General features: G+C 53.5%; 2 protein-coding genes across 10 annotated transcripts in view; one reads left to right on the top strand and one right to left on the bottom strand.

Annotated features, from left to right (window-relative positions):
• Positions 1-15,228, top strand: part of TNIP2 (TNFAIP3 interacting protein 2) — a 37,589-nt gene that overhangs the window by 9,325 nt on the left and 13,036 nt on the right. For 3 of the 8 annotated variants that reach the window (XM_066385673.1, XM_066385674.1, XM_066385669.1), the window contains exons 2-5: positions 3,447-3,731; positions 5,376-5,465; positions 5,807-6,037; positions 6,297-6,419. In XM_066385673.1, the coding sequence (XP_066241770.1) occupies positions 3,447-3,731; positions 5,376-5,465; positions 5,807-6,037; positions 6,297-6,419 (729 nt within the window). Of the gene's footprint in view, positions 1-3,446; positions 3,732-5,375; positions 5,466-5,806; positions 6,038-6,296; positions 6,420-6,658; positions 7,138-7,176; positions 8,806-8,983; positions 13,620-13,914; positions 14,032-15,228 lie in introns of those variants that run through there. The other 5 variants (XM_066385672.1, XM_066385667.1, XM_066385670.1 and 2 more) reach the window with 5 other exon arrangements.
• FAM193A (family with sequence similarity 193 member A) overlaps positions 13,759-15,228 on the bottom strand; it is a 133,471-nt gene continuing 132,001 nt past the window's right edge. For both annotated transcript variants that reach the window (XM_066385658.1, XM_066385659.1), the window contains exon 21: positions 13,759-14,428. In XM_066385658.1, coding sequence (XP_066241755.1) covers positions 14,335-14,428 — 94 coding nt within the window. In that variant the 3' untranslated portion in view covers positions 13,759-14,334. The remainder of the gene's footprint in view (positions 14,429-15,228) is intronic.

The following is a 15,228-nucleotide window of genomic DNA, read 5'->3' as shown; positions in this document are numbered from 1 at the left end:
AGAGCGAGAGAGCGTGCCCTTGGGAAGCTCTGTAAACCATAACCCCATCCCTGGCCGGGAGTGTGCTGCCCATTGTCTGTAGATATGTTTGTTTGTCTTTCGATTTACATTCACACAGCGAGGAAGGATGCTTAGAAATCAGGTCTTGCCTCCTGTGGTGGCGCAGTGGATCAAGTGGAATGCTGAGGTCACCAGTTTGAAACCTGAAGCTTGCCTGGTCAAGGCACATATGGGAGTTGATGCTTCTTGCTCCTTCCCCCTACCTCTCTCTCACTCACTCCCGTCTCTAAAATGAATAAAATCTTTAAAATGCAAAAAAGAAAAGAAATTAGGTCTTGCCCAAGTCCTCCAGCCCCAAAGAAGACGTGAGGGAACTGTGGTCAATGGAGGTATTGAGGCTGGGTGGCCAGTACTGCTGCCCCTTACCTGGTCATGCGGGCAGCTGTCCTAATCCCACGAGCCTCAGTCTGCCCATCCATAGAATGGGAGAGATGACAGAAGCTGCCTCTAGGGCAGGGGTCGGGAACCTTTTTGGCTGAGAGAGCCATGAACACCACATATTTTAAAATGTAATTCCATGAGAGCCATACAACGACCCGTGTACGTTACGCATTATCCAATAAAAATTTGGTGTTGTCCCGGAGAACAGCTGTGATTAGCTCCAGCCACACGTAACCATGCACATGAGCGGTAGGAAATGAATGGATTGTAATACATAAGAATGTTTTATATTTTTAACATTATTTTTTTTTCTTTTCTTTTTTTTTTTTTTTTTCTGAAGCTGGAAACGGGGAGAGACAGTCAGACAGACTCCCGCATGCGCCCGACCGGGATCCACCCGGCACACCCACCAGGGGCCACGCTCTGCCCCGACCAGAGCCACTCTAGCGCCTGGGGCAGAGGCCAAGGAGCCATCCCCAGCGCCTGGGCCATCCTTGCTCCAATGGAGCCTTGGCTGCGGGAGGGGAAGAGAGAGACAGAGAGGAAGGAGGGGGGGGGATGGAGAAGCAAATGGGCGCTTCTCCCATGTGCCCTGGCCGGGAATCAAACCCAGGTCCCCTGCACGCCAGGCCGACGCTCCACTGCTGAGCCAACCGGCCAGGGCCTAACATTATTTTTTTATTAAAGATTTGTCTGTGAGCCAGATGCAGCCCTCAAAAGAGCCACATCTGGCTCCCGAGCCATAGGTTCCTGACCCCTGCTCTAGAGGGTGTGGGGGTTGCACAGTTGGTGGATTGAGGGCTGAGAAAGCCTTCGCTGTCCTGCTCTCGCTGTGGGTCCGCAGGGACTTAGCAGTTTGTCATTCTTGATTCCACAGGAGACTGACCTTCAATGTGCTGTGTCATTTACAGAATTCCCACTTGTATTCAGATGGTATATATCTGCGTATATGTTAACATTGTTTTATAGATAGAAATGGACTTAAACTGAGTAACTTTCAGTATCAGATAGGGACTAGGACAGAGACGGTTCTGTGGTGCTGCTGGAATCCCAGCTTTCAATTTGTATAATTTTAAAATTTAATGCAAATGCCCTCAGGGCAGATCTCTTCTGCGGGTCTGTTTTCTCTGCCTGCACCATTGAGCGCTGCTCAGGGGACTAAGGTCTAGCCCAGGGGTCCCCAAACTATGGCCTGCGGGCCGCATGCGGCCCCCTAAGGCCATTTATCCGGCCCCCACCACTCTTCCAGAAGGGGCACCTCTTTCATTGGTGGTCAGTGAGAGGAGCATAGTTCCCATTGAAATACTGGTCAGTTTGTTGATTTAAATTTACTTGTTCTTTATTTTAAATATTGTATTTGTTCCCGTTTTGTTTTTTTACTTTAAAATAAGATATGTGCAATGTGCATAGGGATTTGTTCATATTTTTTTTATAGTCTGGCCCTCCAACGGTCTGAGGGACAGTGAACTGGCCCCTGTGTAAAAAGTTTGGGGACCCCTGGTCTAGCCCAAGTGACAAGAGCATCAGCGACCCAGCAGCACGACCCAGCAGCACGCGGGCTGTGAGGAGGCTGGGAGGGGAGAGGCTCCCTGCCGTTGTTGAGAGGAGTGAGTCTAAGTGTGGACTGAGGCACGTTCCCCAGGAGGGAGAGAGCCAGGTGAAGGCTGCTACAGGACTCATCTGGGTAAAAGCACACGTGTTCTAGGTGCTTACAAACGTTCTGGAAAGATATGTGCCCCAGGAGGGAACGTGACCACCTCTGGGGAGTGAAGCTGGGCACGGAGAGGCTGGCGGGAAAGAGGACTTCGCCTGTACATTTTACTTCCCTTCCATATGTTTGAGGTTTTTTTTTTTTTTTGTTTTTTTTAAAATTATTTTTATTTATTCATTTTTGGGGGGGGGGGGGAGAGAGAGAGAGAGAGAAGAGGGGAGGAGCAGGAAGCTTCAACTCCCATATGTGCCTTGACTGGGCAAGCCCAGGGTTTTGAACCGGCGAACTCAGTTTTCCAGGTCGATGCTTTTATCCACTGCGCCACCACAGGTCAGGCTGTTTGAGGTTTTGTAGCTGCGTGTTTGTTGTCAAGCGGTTCTGAGAATAGCAGTTTAGGGCTCGCTGTATGGCCGCGTGCCTGGTCCCCCTGGGCTGTGGTGACCTGGATCCACAGAGCCACACCTCCTCCTGCAGCTGCTTTTCTTCATGGGCAGCTCAGCCTGCCAGACCTCCTTCGGGCACTGTTTCTGTCGCAGATTTCTTTGAAAATGGGAAAGCACAAAATGACCAGCCAGGGTACAAAGCAAATTGCAATTTTAAGGGCTTTTCCTCAAATGATGTGATTGGGTTTCCTGGGGTTGCTTTAACAAAGGAGCTTTAACTGGGTGCTCAAAACAGCAGGAGGGTGACTGTTCACCGTGGGTGGGGTGGGGCTCCGGGAGGGGCCCTCCTGGTCTCCTTCAGCCTCTGGGGGTGGTGCCCAGCTGTTGTTCTGTCCCATAGATGCCACTCCAGCCTCTGCCTCCGTCTTCACGTGGCCTTCTCTGTGTCCAAATTTTTCTCCTCGTATAAGTACACTAGTCCTTTGATTAGGGGCCATGCTAGTCTCGTATGACTTCATCTTAACTAATCACTTCTGTAAAGACTTTCTTTCTAAATCAAGTCACATTCCCAAGTACCAAAGCTGGGCCACCGACGTACCTTTTGGGGGCTGCTCACCACGCTGGAGTTTCTGCACTTCCTATTGAGACGTACCGGGAGTGGCCACACTTAGACATCCGATGATGTGAGACCTAAAATTATGAACCTGCTCATGAAAACATAATTTTAGATGAGGGTTCAGATACGACATTATAGACTGACATCTCCAAAGTGAATTGTTAGTTCTGAAGCCGACCTCCGAGGGAGTGTGTCTGCCGTTTGCTGACGGTCCGGTGCGTGCCTGCTTTTCCTCCTGACATTCGTCCCGGATGCTGCAAGTAAACGCTGCTCTCACTCTCATGTCTCCCACCAGGAGGTCGAGAGGCTGTCTGAGCGGCTGGAAGAGAAGGAGCGGGAGCTGCAGCAGCTCACAAGCCAGGCGGGACAGGAGCACCAGCGCCAGCAGGAGGTCACCCTGCTGCAACGGCAGGTAGTGGAGAAGGAGCGTGCCCGGGCCGCCAGTGACATTCTGTGCCGCTCCTTGGCTGACGAGACCCAGAAACTGCGGAGGACTCTGGCCGCTACTGCCCACATGTGCCAGCATCTGGCCAAGTGTCTGGACGCTCAACAGGGAACCGTGGGGGAGCAGAGACCTGAGGTAGGCGGTGGTGTGGCTGTCGGCTGGGCAGGGGACGCTGCCTCTGAGGCCGGGTGCCCAGGGCCCACTTCTGTTGAGGCGGAGCCTACCTTTCTAGATGTTTCTTCCGGAATGATGGAGCTTCCCCAGCCTGGCCCAACCTGGCCTGTATGGCTCTGTGTCCAGAGGACACGGGGGAGGGGCTGAGGGCGGCCCTGAACACGTGCATTCGGTGGAGGAGGGGTCGACTGCATGGAGTGAGTTGGGGAGCAGCGCCTCCTGATGCCACACGTGACAATGACTGGGTGTGGCAGTTTGTGGGCTCCTTGCATCTGTGCAGAGCAATGCCAGGCCAACTGCGGCCTCCTGCGGAGCCAGGCTTCCAGCTCTGAAGCTGGCCTTTGGGCACATCCGCGCCAGAGCACAGCCTGCCATGATTGGAGACCTGGTTATCCTCGGGCTCTAGCACCCTCATCAGGAAGTGAGGCTGTGGAGCCCCCAGGCGGGCACGGTGCCGGTGCAGGGTGGGGCCAGGTGGCAGGTGGGCCTCCCTACCAGGCAGATCTGGGCTTTGGCTCTGTATGGGGCCTGGTGGAGAGAGGGGAACGAGAAACCGATGTCCCTGCCTGCCTTCTTCTGACCCCAGGCTGGGCCTGCAGGTGGGTTGTGCCCATCCATGTCGGGTGGACAGGAACAGGCCTGTGTCCACCTGACTCAGGCTATGTGGTGGGCCTAGTTGGCTGCACCTCACCCCGTGCCCTGCACAGGGCCTCTTGCTTGGTCTTTTCCCGGAAGCATTCTGAGGCTGCACCAGCTTCATGCAGAAACCTGGTCCGCAGTGCTCTGAGGTGGACGAGCAGCCCCTCCTGAGCAGCAGCTTTGCTGGGAGACCCTCTGTCTGAGAACTGCTCATCTCAGTTTGGTGGATTCCATAAAAAGGGAACCTCAGAAAGACAGGCATGGGTCAGAAGAAAAGTGCCTTCTGGGAGGGGGTGTGTTCTCTTCTGATTCTGAGTCACTGTGATTTCCCCCTGGGGATCTGAAAGCAGCCACACACGGTGGTCAGCCTGGGCCCAGGGCAGGGGCCTGGCAGGGCTCTGTAGTCACTTCCTGGCCTGGACTGGGCTGACTCACCTGGGGCTTCCCCAGGGCTGGGTGGGTTAGGACACGCTTCCTGTCATTCAAGGGGAATTCTCCAAAATAGCGTCACTAGTGTCCAGCCTGCTGTGCTGTGAAATGCACGGAATCTGGAGGAGCCAGATGGATCTTCCCTGAGCCTTTTCAGCTAGATCTGCCCACCAGTGGGAGGGCTGTTTTCATGTGGCTTCTGGGTGTGACTCCCCTGGCCCTGCATGGGGGAGAGAGTGAGATGGACCCTCATTGTCTAAGGACACAATGGGCTTATGCGCTTGGAGCCCCAGCCAGTGTTCTCTGTGGACAGTGGGATTAAGCTTCCTGCCCTCCTGACCCCTGTGACGCTAGGAAGGCATATGTGGCCTGGCCCCAGTGGAGGGTCCTTTCCTGTCAATCTTTGTTTTTCCATCTGTTGAAGGACTGCCTCCTGTGGGCCCTGGCAGCGCAGCAGCCTCTGGGTTCGGCTTCCTCCCTTCTTGCTGCAGGTGACTGCCATCTTTGGTGACCTGGTATCCTCTGTCTGTTTCCCAGCCAGAACCCACAGGCAGGGACGCCTCTGTCCAGGCCGCTGTTGAGAAGTTACAGGAAGAAAACCGACTGTTAAAACAGAAGGTGACTCATGTGAGTATCCAACGGTTCACTGAGAAGAACTCTGTTAGGAACTGCAGGCTGGGGCTGTGCAGTGTCGCTTTGGCTGACCTGGCCTTTTTTCCTAGAAGGATGAACAGAAAACGCCCTGTGGTTCCCACTCCCCGACTTAGTTCACATGTCAGCCGAGGAAGGGCAGGACTTACTGTCCAGACAACTTCTAAGGCAGGAAAACGGCACTAAGTGCACTTGTGTTTAAGACGCTGCTTGTGTAGAGTAAGGTGACTCCCACACGTGGGGACGCCCCATCGGTGGCTTCCCAGCTCTGGGGCGGGGCAGCAGCCGCGTCAGCTGCTTTACTGCACTGTCCCCAGGTGGAAGATCTCAACGCCAAGTGGCAGCGTTATGACGCCAGCAGGGACGAGTACGTGCGGGGGCTGCGGGCGCAGCTGCGCGGGCGGACATCCTCGGAGCCCGAGGTGGAGCTGATGAGAAAAGAGATTTCCCGGCTCAACAGGCAGCTGGAGGAGAGGGTCTGCGAGTGCGCGGGGGCGGCGCGGGAGCTGGCGGCGGCGCGGGAGCGGGCGCAGATGCTGGAGCAGCAGGTGGGTGGGGCCTTGAGGTCGGGGCGGGGCCGGGCGCAGAAGCTGGAGCAGCAAGTGGGCGGGGCCTTGAAGGCAGGGCGGGGCGCTGGTGCAGAAGGTGAGCGGGATCCTGAGGACGGGGCAGAGTGATGGGGCGGGGCTGGGCGCTGGCACAGAAGCTGGAGCAGGTGGGCGGGGTGGGGCGGTGGCCACAGGGCGGGGCTTGACAGCCCACAGCAGACCGGTGCAGCGTGGTGACAGCAGTGTCTGCTCTGTTCAGATTCTCGCCTACAAAGATGACTTTACCTCGGAAAGGGCGGATCGGGAGCGGGCTCAGAGCAGGATTCAGGAGCTTGAGGACAAGGTGGCGGCCCTGCAATGCCAGGTGTCCCGCAGACACCAGGTAGGTGTGGGGCTCCACCTGTGTGCGTGCTCGGGGCTTTCCTTTTCCCTTTTTTAAAGACTTCATTGATTTTACAGGGGAGACAGAGGGGTGGGGAGTGAGGAGTATAAACTCATAGCTGCCTCACTTTAGCTATTATTGAATGCTTGTTGAATGTGCCTTGACCGGGCAAGCCCAGGGTTTTGAACTGGTGACCTCAGTCATTCCATATTGACGCTCTATCCACTGTGCCACCACAGGCCAGGCTCCTTTTCTTTTCCTGAACTTCAAGTCCTTTTCATCTGTTGAGACCCTGACTTCCTGCTCCGGGCAGAGCTGTCAGCCTGGCACGGTGGTGGGAGACAAACCTCCCTGCGGGCCCGTCTGGAGGAGGATGGCATGGTGGTGACAGGGGGGGTGGCCGTCCTCAGGGCTGTCATGGGTCCATGCATCCTACTGGGAGCTTCTTCCCCCCACATCTTTCCTATACTGAGGTGCGGGTCCTGGTTACTTGATGCACAGATACCACTGAGGTCCCGGGTGCCCAGACACGAGACTCGTGGCTCCACATGCCTCTTGGCCTCTGCTCCTCCTGCCCCCAGGCCCTTTGTTAGCCTACACAGAGTGTCGCTGTGGCCTGCTGTCCACTTTTGGGCTCTGGGCCACAGCAGGAAGCAGAGTGAGGGGTGTGAGTCCCACTCAGGGATGGATGAAGCAGAGACCTGTGGGGTGACCTCCAACGCAGCCTATGTGAATGGACTTTACCCTTTTTTTCCAGGACCCCCGAGAGCCAGGCTCCTACTGGATTCACACTGGGAGCCAGACCTCCAAGTACTTAGAGACTGATGCTTTGGGGCTTTCGGCGCCTGGTGGCCAGCGGCCTGGGGCTGCGTCCCAGTCTGTGGCCCCCGCTGCAGCGCTGCAGGGTGGGTGCCCCCGAGCAACCCAGAGTGGCCAGGGGGACCTCCAGTGTCCTCACTGCCTGCAGTGTTTCAGTGACGAGCAAGGCGAGGAGCTCTTCAGACACGTGGCCGACTGCTGCCTGTGAGCCCAGGCGGGGCAGAGGCTGGGGTGGGGGCTCTCGGCATGCAGCTCTGAAATCCTCGAGATTCGGGGCTGAGGCTGCTCTGACCCTCTATGTTGGCCCCCCTTGGGCCATGGAGCAGGCCAAGTCAGACGGAACTTCAGAGGGATGGAGGCAGCGATGTGCTCCGGAAGCCCAGCGCTGCTTCTGGTGCAGTTTGGGTTCCCATACTGTCAGGCTGAGGCCAGAGCAGGAAGACTTACAGGCCAAGGTGACAAGGTGACAGCCCTGACAGCCTGCAGTTGAGATATTGCTGCTGGCTGGGAAGAGGTGGCTGCCCACGGGACCCACATGTGATGAGGTCCCCAGTGTGGAAGGCCCACCTCCCGGGTTTGCAGAGCCCCATGTTGTCTGTGGAGGCCCATCGGCCTCAGCAGAACCATGTCTGCACTGAAGTACACTCATGGCAGTAGCGTGTGTCATATTCAGAAGTTCAAGCACATTTGTTTCATATTCATGAATTTTTGTAATAAACATTTGCTACAGAGTGCTCTGAGAAGACATGCTGTGGCCTGGGTGCAGGGACCAGCAGCGTCTTCAGTCGGGCAGGAGTCAGATCAGCTGGGAATGAGAAATACTCCTAGAATCCACCACCACCTCCCGGGGGTCTGGGAAGAGGGGTCACAGGTGTCCAGCCAGGTGCACATGCTGTCCCCCTTGCCTGGAAGACCCTTCTACCATTTCCATTCGGCTGCGTACTCAACTTGTAGTTCAGCTTCACCTCCTCTGTGGAGTCCTTGTGCACCCCTGTCCCGGAACCCAATAAAACAATGTTCTTATTAATCCAAAGCAAGACAAGTTAGGAGAACTAAAGGAATACAGAAGAGAGTAGACAAACAGAAAGTGGATGGCAAGGTGGCAGACAAATGGACCAAACACTGACTGATAGACAATGACTGTCACACCGGATGGAAATAAAAACGTCTCACCTGGCCCCAGCGGGGTAGCTCATTTGGTTAGAGCATCGTCCTGAAGCAGAGGTTGCTGGTTCAATCCTCACATACGGGAACAGATTGATATTCCTGTCTCTTTTTCTCTCTCTTCGCTTAAAAAGAAAAAAGTCTCACCTGGCCTGGTCTGTGGTGGCGCAGTGGACAGAGCTTCGACTTGGAACCCTGAGGTTGCTGGTTCAAACCCTTGGGCTTGCCCAGTTAAGGTACATATGAGAAGCAATCAATGAACAACTAAAGTGAAGCAACTATGAATTGATACTTCCCATTCCTCACCCCCTTCTCTCTTTAAAATCAAGAAATCTTAAAAAAACACCTCACCTGTATTTTCAGTAGGAAAGATATACTTCAAAATAAGACTACAGCCTGACCTGTGGTGGCGCAGTGGATAAAGCGTCGACCTGGGACACTGAGGTCGCCGGTTCAAGGCACATACGGGAGTTGATGCTTCCTGCTCCTCCCCCCCTTTCTCTCTCATACTCTCTACTCTCTCCCCTCTCTAAAATGAATAAATAATAATAATAATAAAAAATAAGACTACAGAATTGCAGAGACAGAAAAACCCTGTACCTTACACTAACCAAGAAAATGAGAGTGGTTATGTGATTGACAAAGTGGAGTTTAAGACAAAAAATATTTCCAGAAATAGAGACACTGCATAATGATAAAAGAACAAATTTCCCAGGAGTGTAGAACATTCCTAAATTTGTAAGGGGCTACACCAGAGCTTCAAAGTACATAAAGAAGAGGAGCTCCAGACGGAGGCGCGGGGGCAGACTCCGACGGGCTTCTCAGCAGCGGCTGGCAAGGGGGCGTCGGCTGTCGGACGCGGCGCCCACGGAGAGGCACGCCGGGCCACAAGTCATGACACAGTCCGAAGAATGGGGTCACTGAATTCAAGTCCTCTGACCAACAACAGAAAGAAACCACCAAGTCCCCCACGGGCAAAGAAAAGCATAGTGGGCATTAGAAAATACTTGGAGCGAAAATGAAAAGACAACGTTCAAAACTTGATGGAGTGCAGCTTGGGTCCAGTTGTGGTCAGCACGGACAGCAGAGGGAACGACTAGTCCGCAGGAGTGGGGTGCTTTCCCCGTCCTCACTGCCAAGAGCCAATCGAAGGCCTCGCTGGTGAAAATGACGAGCACCGCTGAGACGGGCCGCTCCGTTGGCACCGAGACGCTGTCTGCTGGAGGAGCCGACCTGCTTCATCACGGCCCGGTTGTGAAAACAGAAGTCCTCTCTGTGGAACAGGAAAAACACACTCCCACTAAACAGTGGGCTGACAACGAATTTGGTTTATCAGTGAGAAGACTGCAGGCAGGACACTCACTCAGAAGTTCTGCAGCACGTGACAAAGGGAGAAATGACACAGAAATCACGGCCTCCTGCGACTTGAAGGCCACTGTGAGGGAGAACAGTGCAGTGAAGGAAAATTCTGCATGTTAGGACATATATCACTGAGTCAAATTTATTTATTCTGGGTATTTTTATAGTCCTTAATAAGAAATATTAAAATAGAAAAAAATTACGGAGTACAGGTAATGCCAGTAGTGAGGGGCAGTTTCATAGATCCGAATGCATATACCAGAAATGAAGAAAGGTTACAATTCAGATCCGAGTGCCCCATTCTCAAAGCTAGGAAAAGGACTGCAAATTACCCTGCTCTCCCCAAAATGGAAGGAAAAAAAAAGGAGCAGAAATCAATGAAATTGAAAGCAAGAGAAAAATCAAGAGTTAGTTCTTTTAAATAGTAATAAAACTGATAAACTCCTAGCATAAATGATCAACAAAAGAGAGAAAATACATTTTTTAAAAGACTTTATTCATTTTAGAGAGAAGGGAGTAGGAGCAGGAAGCATCAACTTCCATATGTGCCTTGACCAGGCAAGCCCAGGGTTTCAAAGTTGTAATCTCAGTGTTCCAGGTGGATGCTTTATCCATTGCACCATCACAGGCTAGACAAGACCTCATACAACTCATACAACCTAACACACCAATTTAAAAAATGGGTAAAAGACCTAAACAGACACTTCTCCAAAGAGGACATACAAATGGCCAACAGACATATGAAAAGATGTTCAACGTCACTTATCAGAGAAATGCAAATTTAAACCACAAGATGACCACCTCACACCTGTAAGAATGGCTGTCATCAATAAATCTACGAACAAGTGCAGGTGAGGATGTGGAGAAAAGGGAACCCTCATGCACTGTTGGTGGGATTGCGGACTGGTGCAGCCACTATGGAAAGCAGTATGGAGTTAAGAACTGCCTTATGACTCAGCATTTCCACTTCTGGGAACTTATCCGAAGAAACCCAAAACACTAATTCCAAAAGACACAGGCACCCCTATGTTTACTGCAGCATTATTTACAGAAGTCAAGAACCATGTCCACAGAGGAGCGAATAAAGATACCACACAGACATAAAAAGAACGAACTGTTACCTTTTGCGACAGCATGGGTAGACCTAAAGGGTGCTGGGCTAAGTGAAGAGAAGCCAGAGCAAGATGAATGTCCTAAGACGTCAGTTATATGGGGGATCTAAAGAACAAAGTAAACTAAATAGAACACACTCATTGATAGAGAATAGGCATGGTTGCTGAAGAGGTGAGGGTTAGGGGATGCGAATAAAAATAATAAATTAAGAAAGAAAAGTATGGCCTCTACACGGGACCTGGGTCTCAGAGAAGTTATGCGGAGACTTGGGCCTCCAGAACAGTGTGTCAGGAAAGGAGGTTGAAGAGAAGAGAGGGAGAGAGAGAGACACACACACACAGAGCCTCCAGGCAGGAAGCCAGGCGCTGGCTCACCTTGCTTCCCGCCCTCCCCTCAGGAGACATGGCCACAGCTGCTGCTGCCACATGTGGAATGTTATTCAGATGTCTTCAGCTTCAGGGATGTCTGGCTGACAGTCCCCTCAGCAGCTGACGCATCACATCAGCACGTGGCATGTGCCAAGCTGGCCCTCAGCCAGCACCGTGCCTGCAGGAGGACGCCTGGGGCTCCCACGCTCACTGCATGCACTGTTGGCGTGCAGCGCGGGCCTGTGTAAAACCTTTAGGCACTTAGTGTCCACAGCACTGCTTGTCTCTGTACAGTGGGTCCCAGACAGTGGAGCGCAGGGGTGTTGGGACAGAGACCCCGAGCTCAGGTTACTTCAGCCTGTCATTCTGGGTGATGACTGGAAGACTTCTCTGTGTTTAAATCCGTGAAACAGTGGGAACTGTGGGCAAGATTTTTCTTTCACAAAAGATAGTAACGACATCAAGTACTAACCCCTCTGGTGCCGCGATACTCGTTTTGAATTATTTTGACATTGAGGTGTGAACCTGCAGGTCAAGTTCAGTGATACATTTTCACTGTCACATTTCTTCCCAACCACTGTGTCTGTCTCCTGCCCACCATCACCACTGTGTGGTGACCCCAGGCGCTCTGTGGGGGCTCCCCCAGGGCTGACCTGCGCAGGAGTGACCTCACCAGGAATCTGAGGGGCCCTGGGCTGGACATCTTGCAGTACATCGTGGGCCTCAGTTTCCCCGTCTACATATGTAACAAGTGTGCAGACCTGGCTGTCATGGCTGCGGGTCGAGCTGACCCACGACGACATCCTCTCCTGCCTCCAGGAGGTCCATCCTCCCGTTCCTGTTCCTGAGAACCAAGATGGTAGACTGTCCCCCCCAACCCACAAAGCAGGGTTCAGTCTGGCAGGACAGGTGGTTTCCAGGACAACAGGACAGAAGTGTGCAGACATGGAACAAGGTGTGGATGGCAGGGTGGAGCAGAGCATGGAGCGGTCACCATAGATACCGGCGTGCTCGTGTGCCCTCAGTCCTGGGGACCCCCATACCTCTCGGCTGTGATGGGGCCTGCTGGTACCACTGGGACCCTGTGGGTCTTCTCAGCAGCCTACTGACCCCACAGGACAGACGAGGTGGTACCAGCCCCGAGCACAGCCTCCAGACTGTCCACAGGGAGAAGGTCACTCACGCAGTGTCTCGGGGCCGGGCGGGCAGCTTCTCCAGTGGGTGGTGTGGAGGCCCAGGCTGCCCAGGGGCCTGGTACCCGGCCATCCTTAGCCCTGCCCTCACTCTCGCTGTCACCCCACCTCAGCCAGAGGGAATGGGCCCTGTCTTGGGCTCAGAGTCTGGGGGATGGCGCTGGGCCTCTGCCCCTCAAGGTCACTTCTCTGGCCACAGTGGTGGTCCAGCCGAAATGTTTCTCCCTTTGGTGGGTCACCAGAGGAGCTGTTCTCCCACCTAGAAGAACAAACAAAACAAGTCAGCCCACATGCTGGCTACTTCCCACCCTGCCCGTCACCAACTGTTCCCACCCCCGAGCCCCAGAAAACCAGCTCCCACTGGGTTCTGGTCAAGGTCACCTCAGTTGGGCCCGTGGCCAGCCCCTGGGCCTGCACTGACTACAGCATCCCTGCCTTGGCCTGTCTCTCCCTGCCCTCACCCCCCTTCTGTCTGCTGTACTCGCTCCTGGGTGGATAGCCTGTGGGAGGCCCTCCGTCCTTGAACCCCAAATGCCACAGCCCTGGACCCCACCCTCCAGAAACGGCAGCTCCATCCCTCCCAAAGCTCAGACCAGAGCCCCAGTGCTCGCTTCCTCCCACTCCCACCTGTATCCTGTCTGTCCATCCGGGAAGCCCTGTGGCTGTCAGAACACTTGCAGAGCCCAGCTGTCTGCACACTCAGGCAGGGCCCTTGCCACGCCCCCAGTTGGCACCGGCACAGCATACCCTTCAGGTGTGCAGAGGCCGCTTCTCGGAGGCTCGGAGTGGTGGCAGCTGGCTGTGCTCGGGAAGAGGAGCAGTGGGACTGCAACCAGGAGGAGCCCCATGTGAGCTTCGTGAAACTGTCTAAAGAGATCTTAGAATAAAGGGACCACGTTGGGATTTCTTTTTTCATTTTAACTATTAATGGTCCTGATTTACACCTTAGTATTGGTGTTTCTTATTGTTTTAGAGATGACAACCCTCCAAAGCTGGGTGGGTACCTGCCGCCATGACCTGTCACCCCACACTGTGGGCCCTGCTCCCTTTGCCCTGCCCCCTCAGCCCGTGGGTCTGAACGCAGTGGCCTCTGGTCTCCCACCTGGGCATTGTCCCACTGCTGTTTCTCTCATACTTACCATTGCTGGTTGAACTATCCTGAAGCCTGGGCCCAGGAGAAACTGAGGCATGGAGGACGGTGAGGGCACCAGGTACACTATAGTTCCACCTGGGGTGGTGGCCTGGGCCCCCTCAAGGGGACAGTCCTCACCCCCCACCCCCCACACACCCATCACCCCCAGCAGAAAGCAACCAGACGAGGTCTCCTGCTGTACTAATGTATTCCATCTTTCAAAAAGAAAGACATGATTTTAATATTACTTAACAATATGTTAAAAAGTAGCCAGGCAGGCCTCCGTGTTAATACAGTCGTAACTAACAGACGGGATGGTAAGTACTGGGTGGGTTCTCACTCTGCAGGGTCTTACACAGCTGGCTACAAGTCAGGGTCAGACACAGACAGCGCACGTGGACACTCTGGACAGCAGATGTGGAGTCGGAGCGCCTGCCCCGCCGCCTGCCCCAGCTGGGAGCTGAGTGATGGCGTCACCCGCGGGGACAGATGATAGGACAGGGCGAGATGCAGAGGCGACAAAGCCACGTGGATGACGCAAAGTTGTCTCTGGCCACGGCCCAGGCCTCCGAGGCCGCAGAGGCAGAGGTGATGGGAGCTACTGTCCAATCCGACGGCACAGAGCTACGTTCAAAGGCTCACAGACTACACGCACACGAGCTAACAGCACGGGCCGGGCGGCACGTCCGCAGTTGGAGGTCCCAGGTGCCGCGGCCCACCCGCACGGCCTGGCTGAACTCCCGCGTCCCTCTCCAGGCGGTCCTCATTCAGTGGGCAGCAAAGGTGGCTTTTTTCAAGCTAAAATTGGACCAGTTGATGGACAGTCTTTGTCGGGTCTGTCGAGCAGAATCCAAGCAGAATCTGGAAGACAAAAAGTCAGTCACCCAAACTGCTGTCCTCCTGGGGGCTAAGTGTGAGGAGCCCTCCACACCTTGCTGTCCGGCTGCACCTGTGTCCCCACCTACAGGACACAGTTGGGCACCCTGAACATTGTCTGGTGCTTTGTGTCACCCTTTCCGACTTGCTGTGCAGGGATGCTGTCCAAGGGAAGTTTCCTATCAAAATTTTACTTCTCTGTTCCTTGAAATTTTGGAAGAATTGTCTGTAGAGCTGTCAGAATGTAGTTTTCTTGTTGGGAAAACTGGTAGCTATTGCTTTAATTTCTTTAACAGGTACTGGACTACTCAGACTATTTTTTATTGGGTTGATTTTGTATTTTATGTAAGTTCTAACATTAATTGCTGTGAGGTTGTTCCCAGTGTTCTCATTACATTTAAATCTTTTTTTAAAAACATTTTTATTTATTTATTTATTTACTTTAGAGAAGAGAGAGTGAGAGAGAGAAGGGAGGAGGAGCAGGAAGCATAAACTCCCATATGTGCCTTGACCGGGCAAGCCCAGGGTTTTGAACTGGCGACCTCAACATTCCAGGTCGACGCTTTATCCACTGCACCACCACAGGTCAGGCACATTTAAATCTTTTTTTTTTTTTTTTTTTTTTTTTTAATTTTTTTTTAAAATTTATTTATTCATTTTAGAGAGGATAGGGAGAGAGAGAGAGAGAGAGAGAGAAGGGGGGAGGAGCTGGAAGCATCAACTCCCATATGTGCCTTGACCAGGCAAGCCCAGGGTTTCGAACCGGCGACCTCAGCATTTCCAGG

Source organism: Saccopteryx leptura, chromosome 5 (assembly GCF_036850995.1).
Source record: "Saccopteryx leptura isolate mSacLep1 chromosome 5, mSacLep1_pri_phased_curated, whole genome shotgun sequence".
NCBI lineage: Eukaryota > Metazoa > Chordata > Mammalia > Chiroptera > Emballonuridae > Saccopteryx > Saccopteryx leptura.
This window is presented reverse-complemented; position numbering and strand designations above follow the sequence as displayed.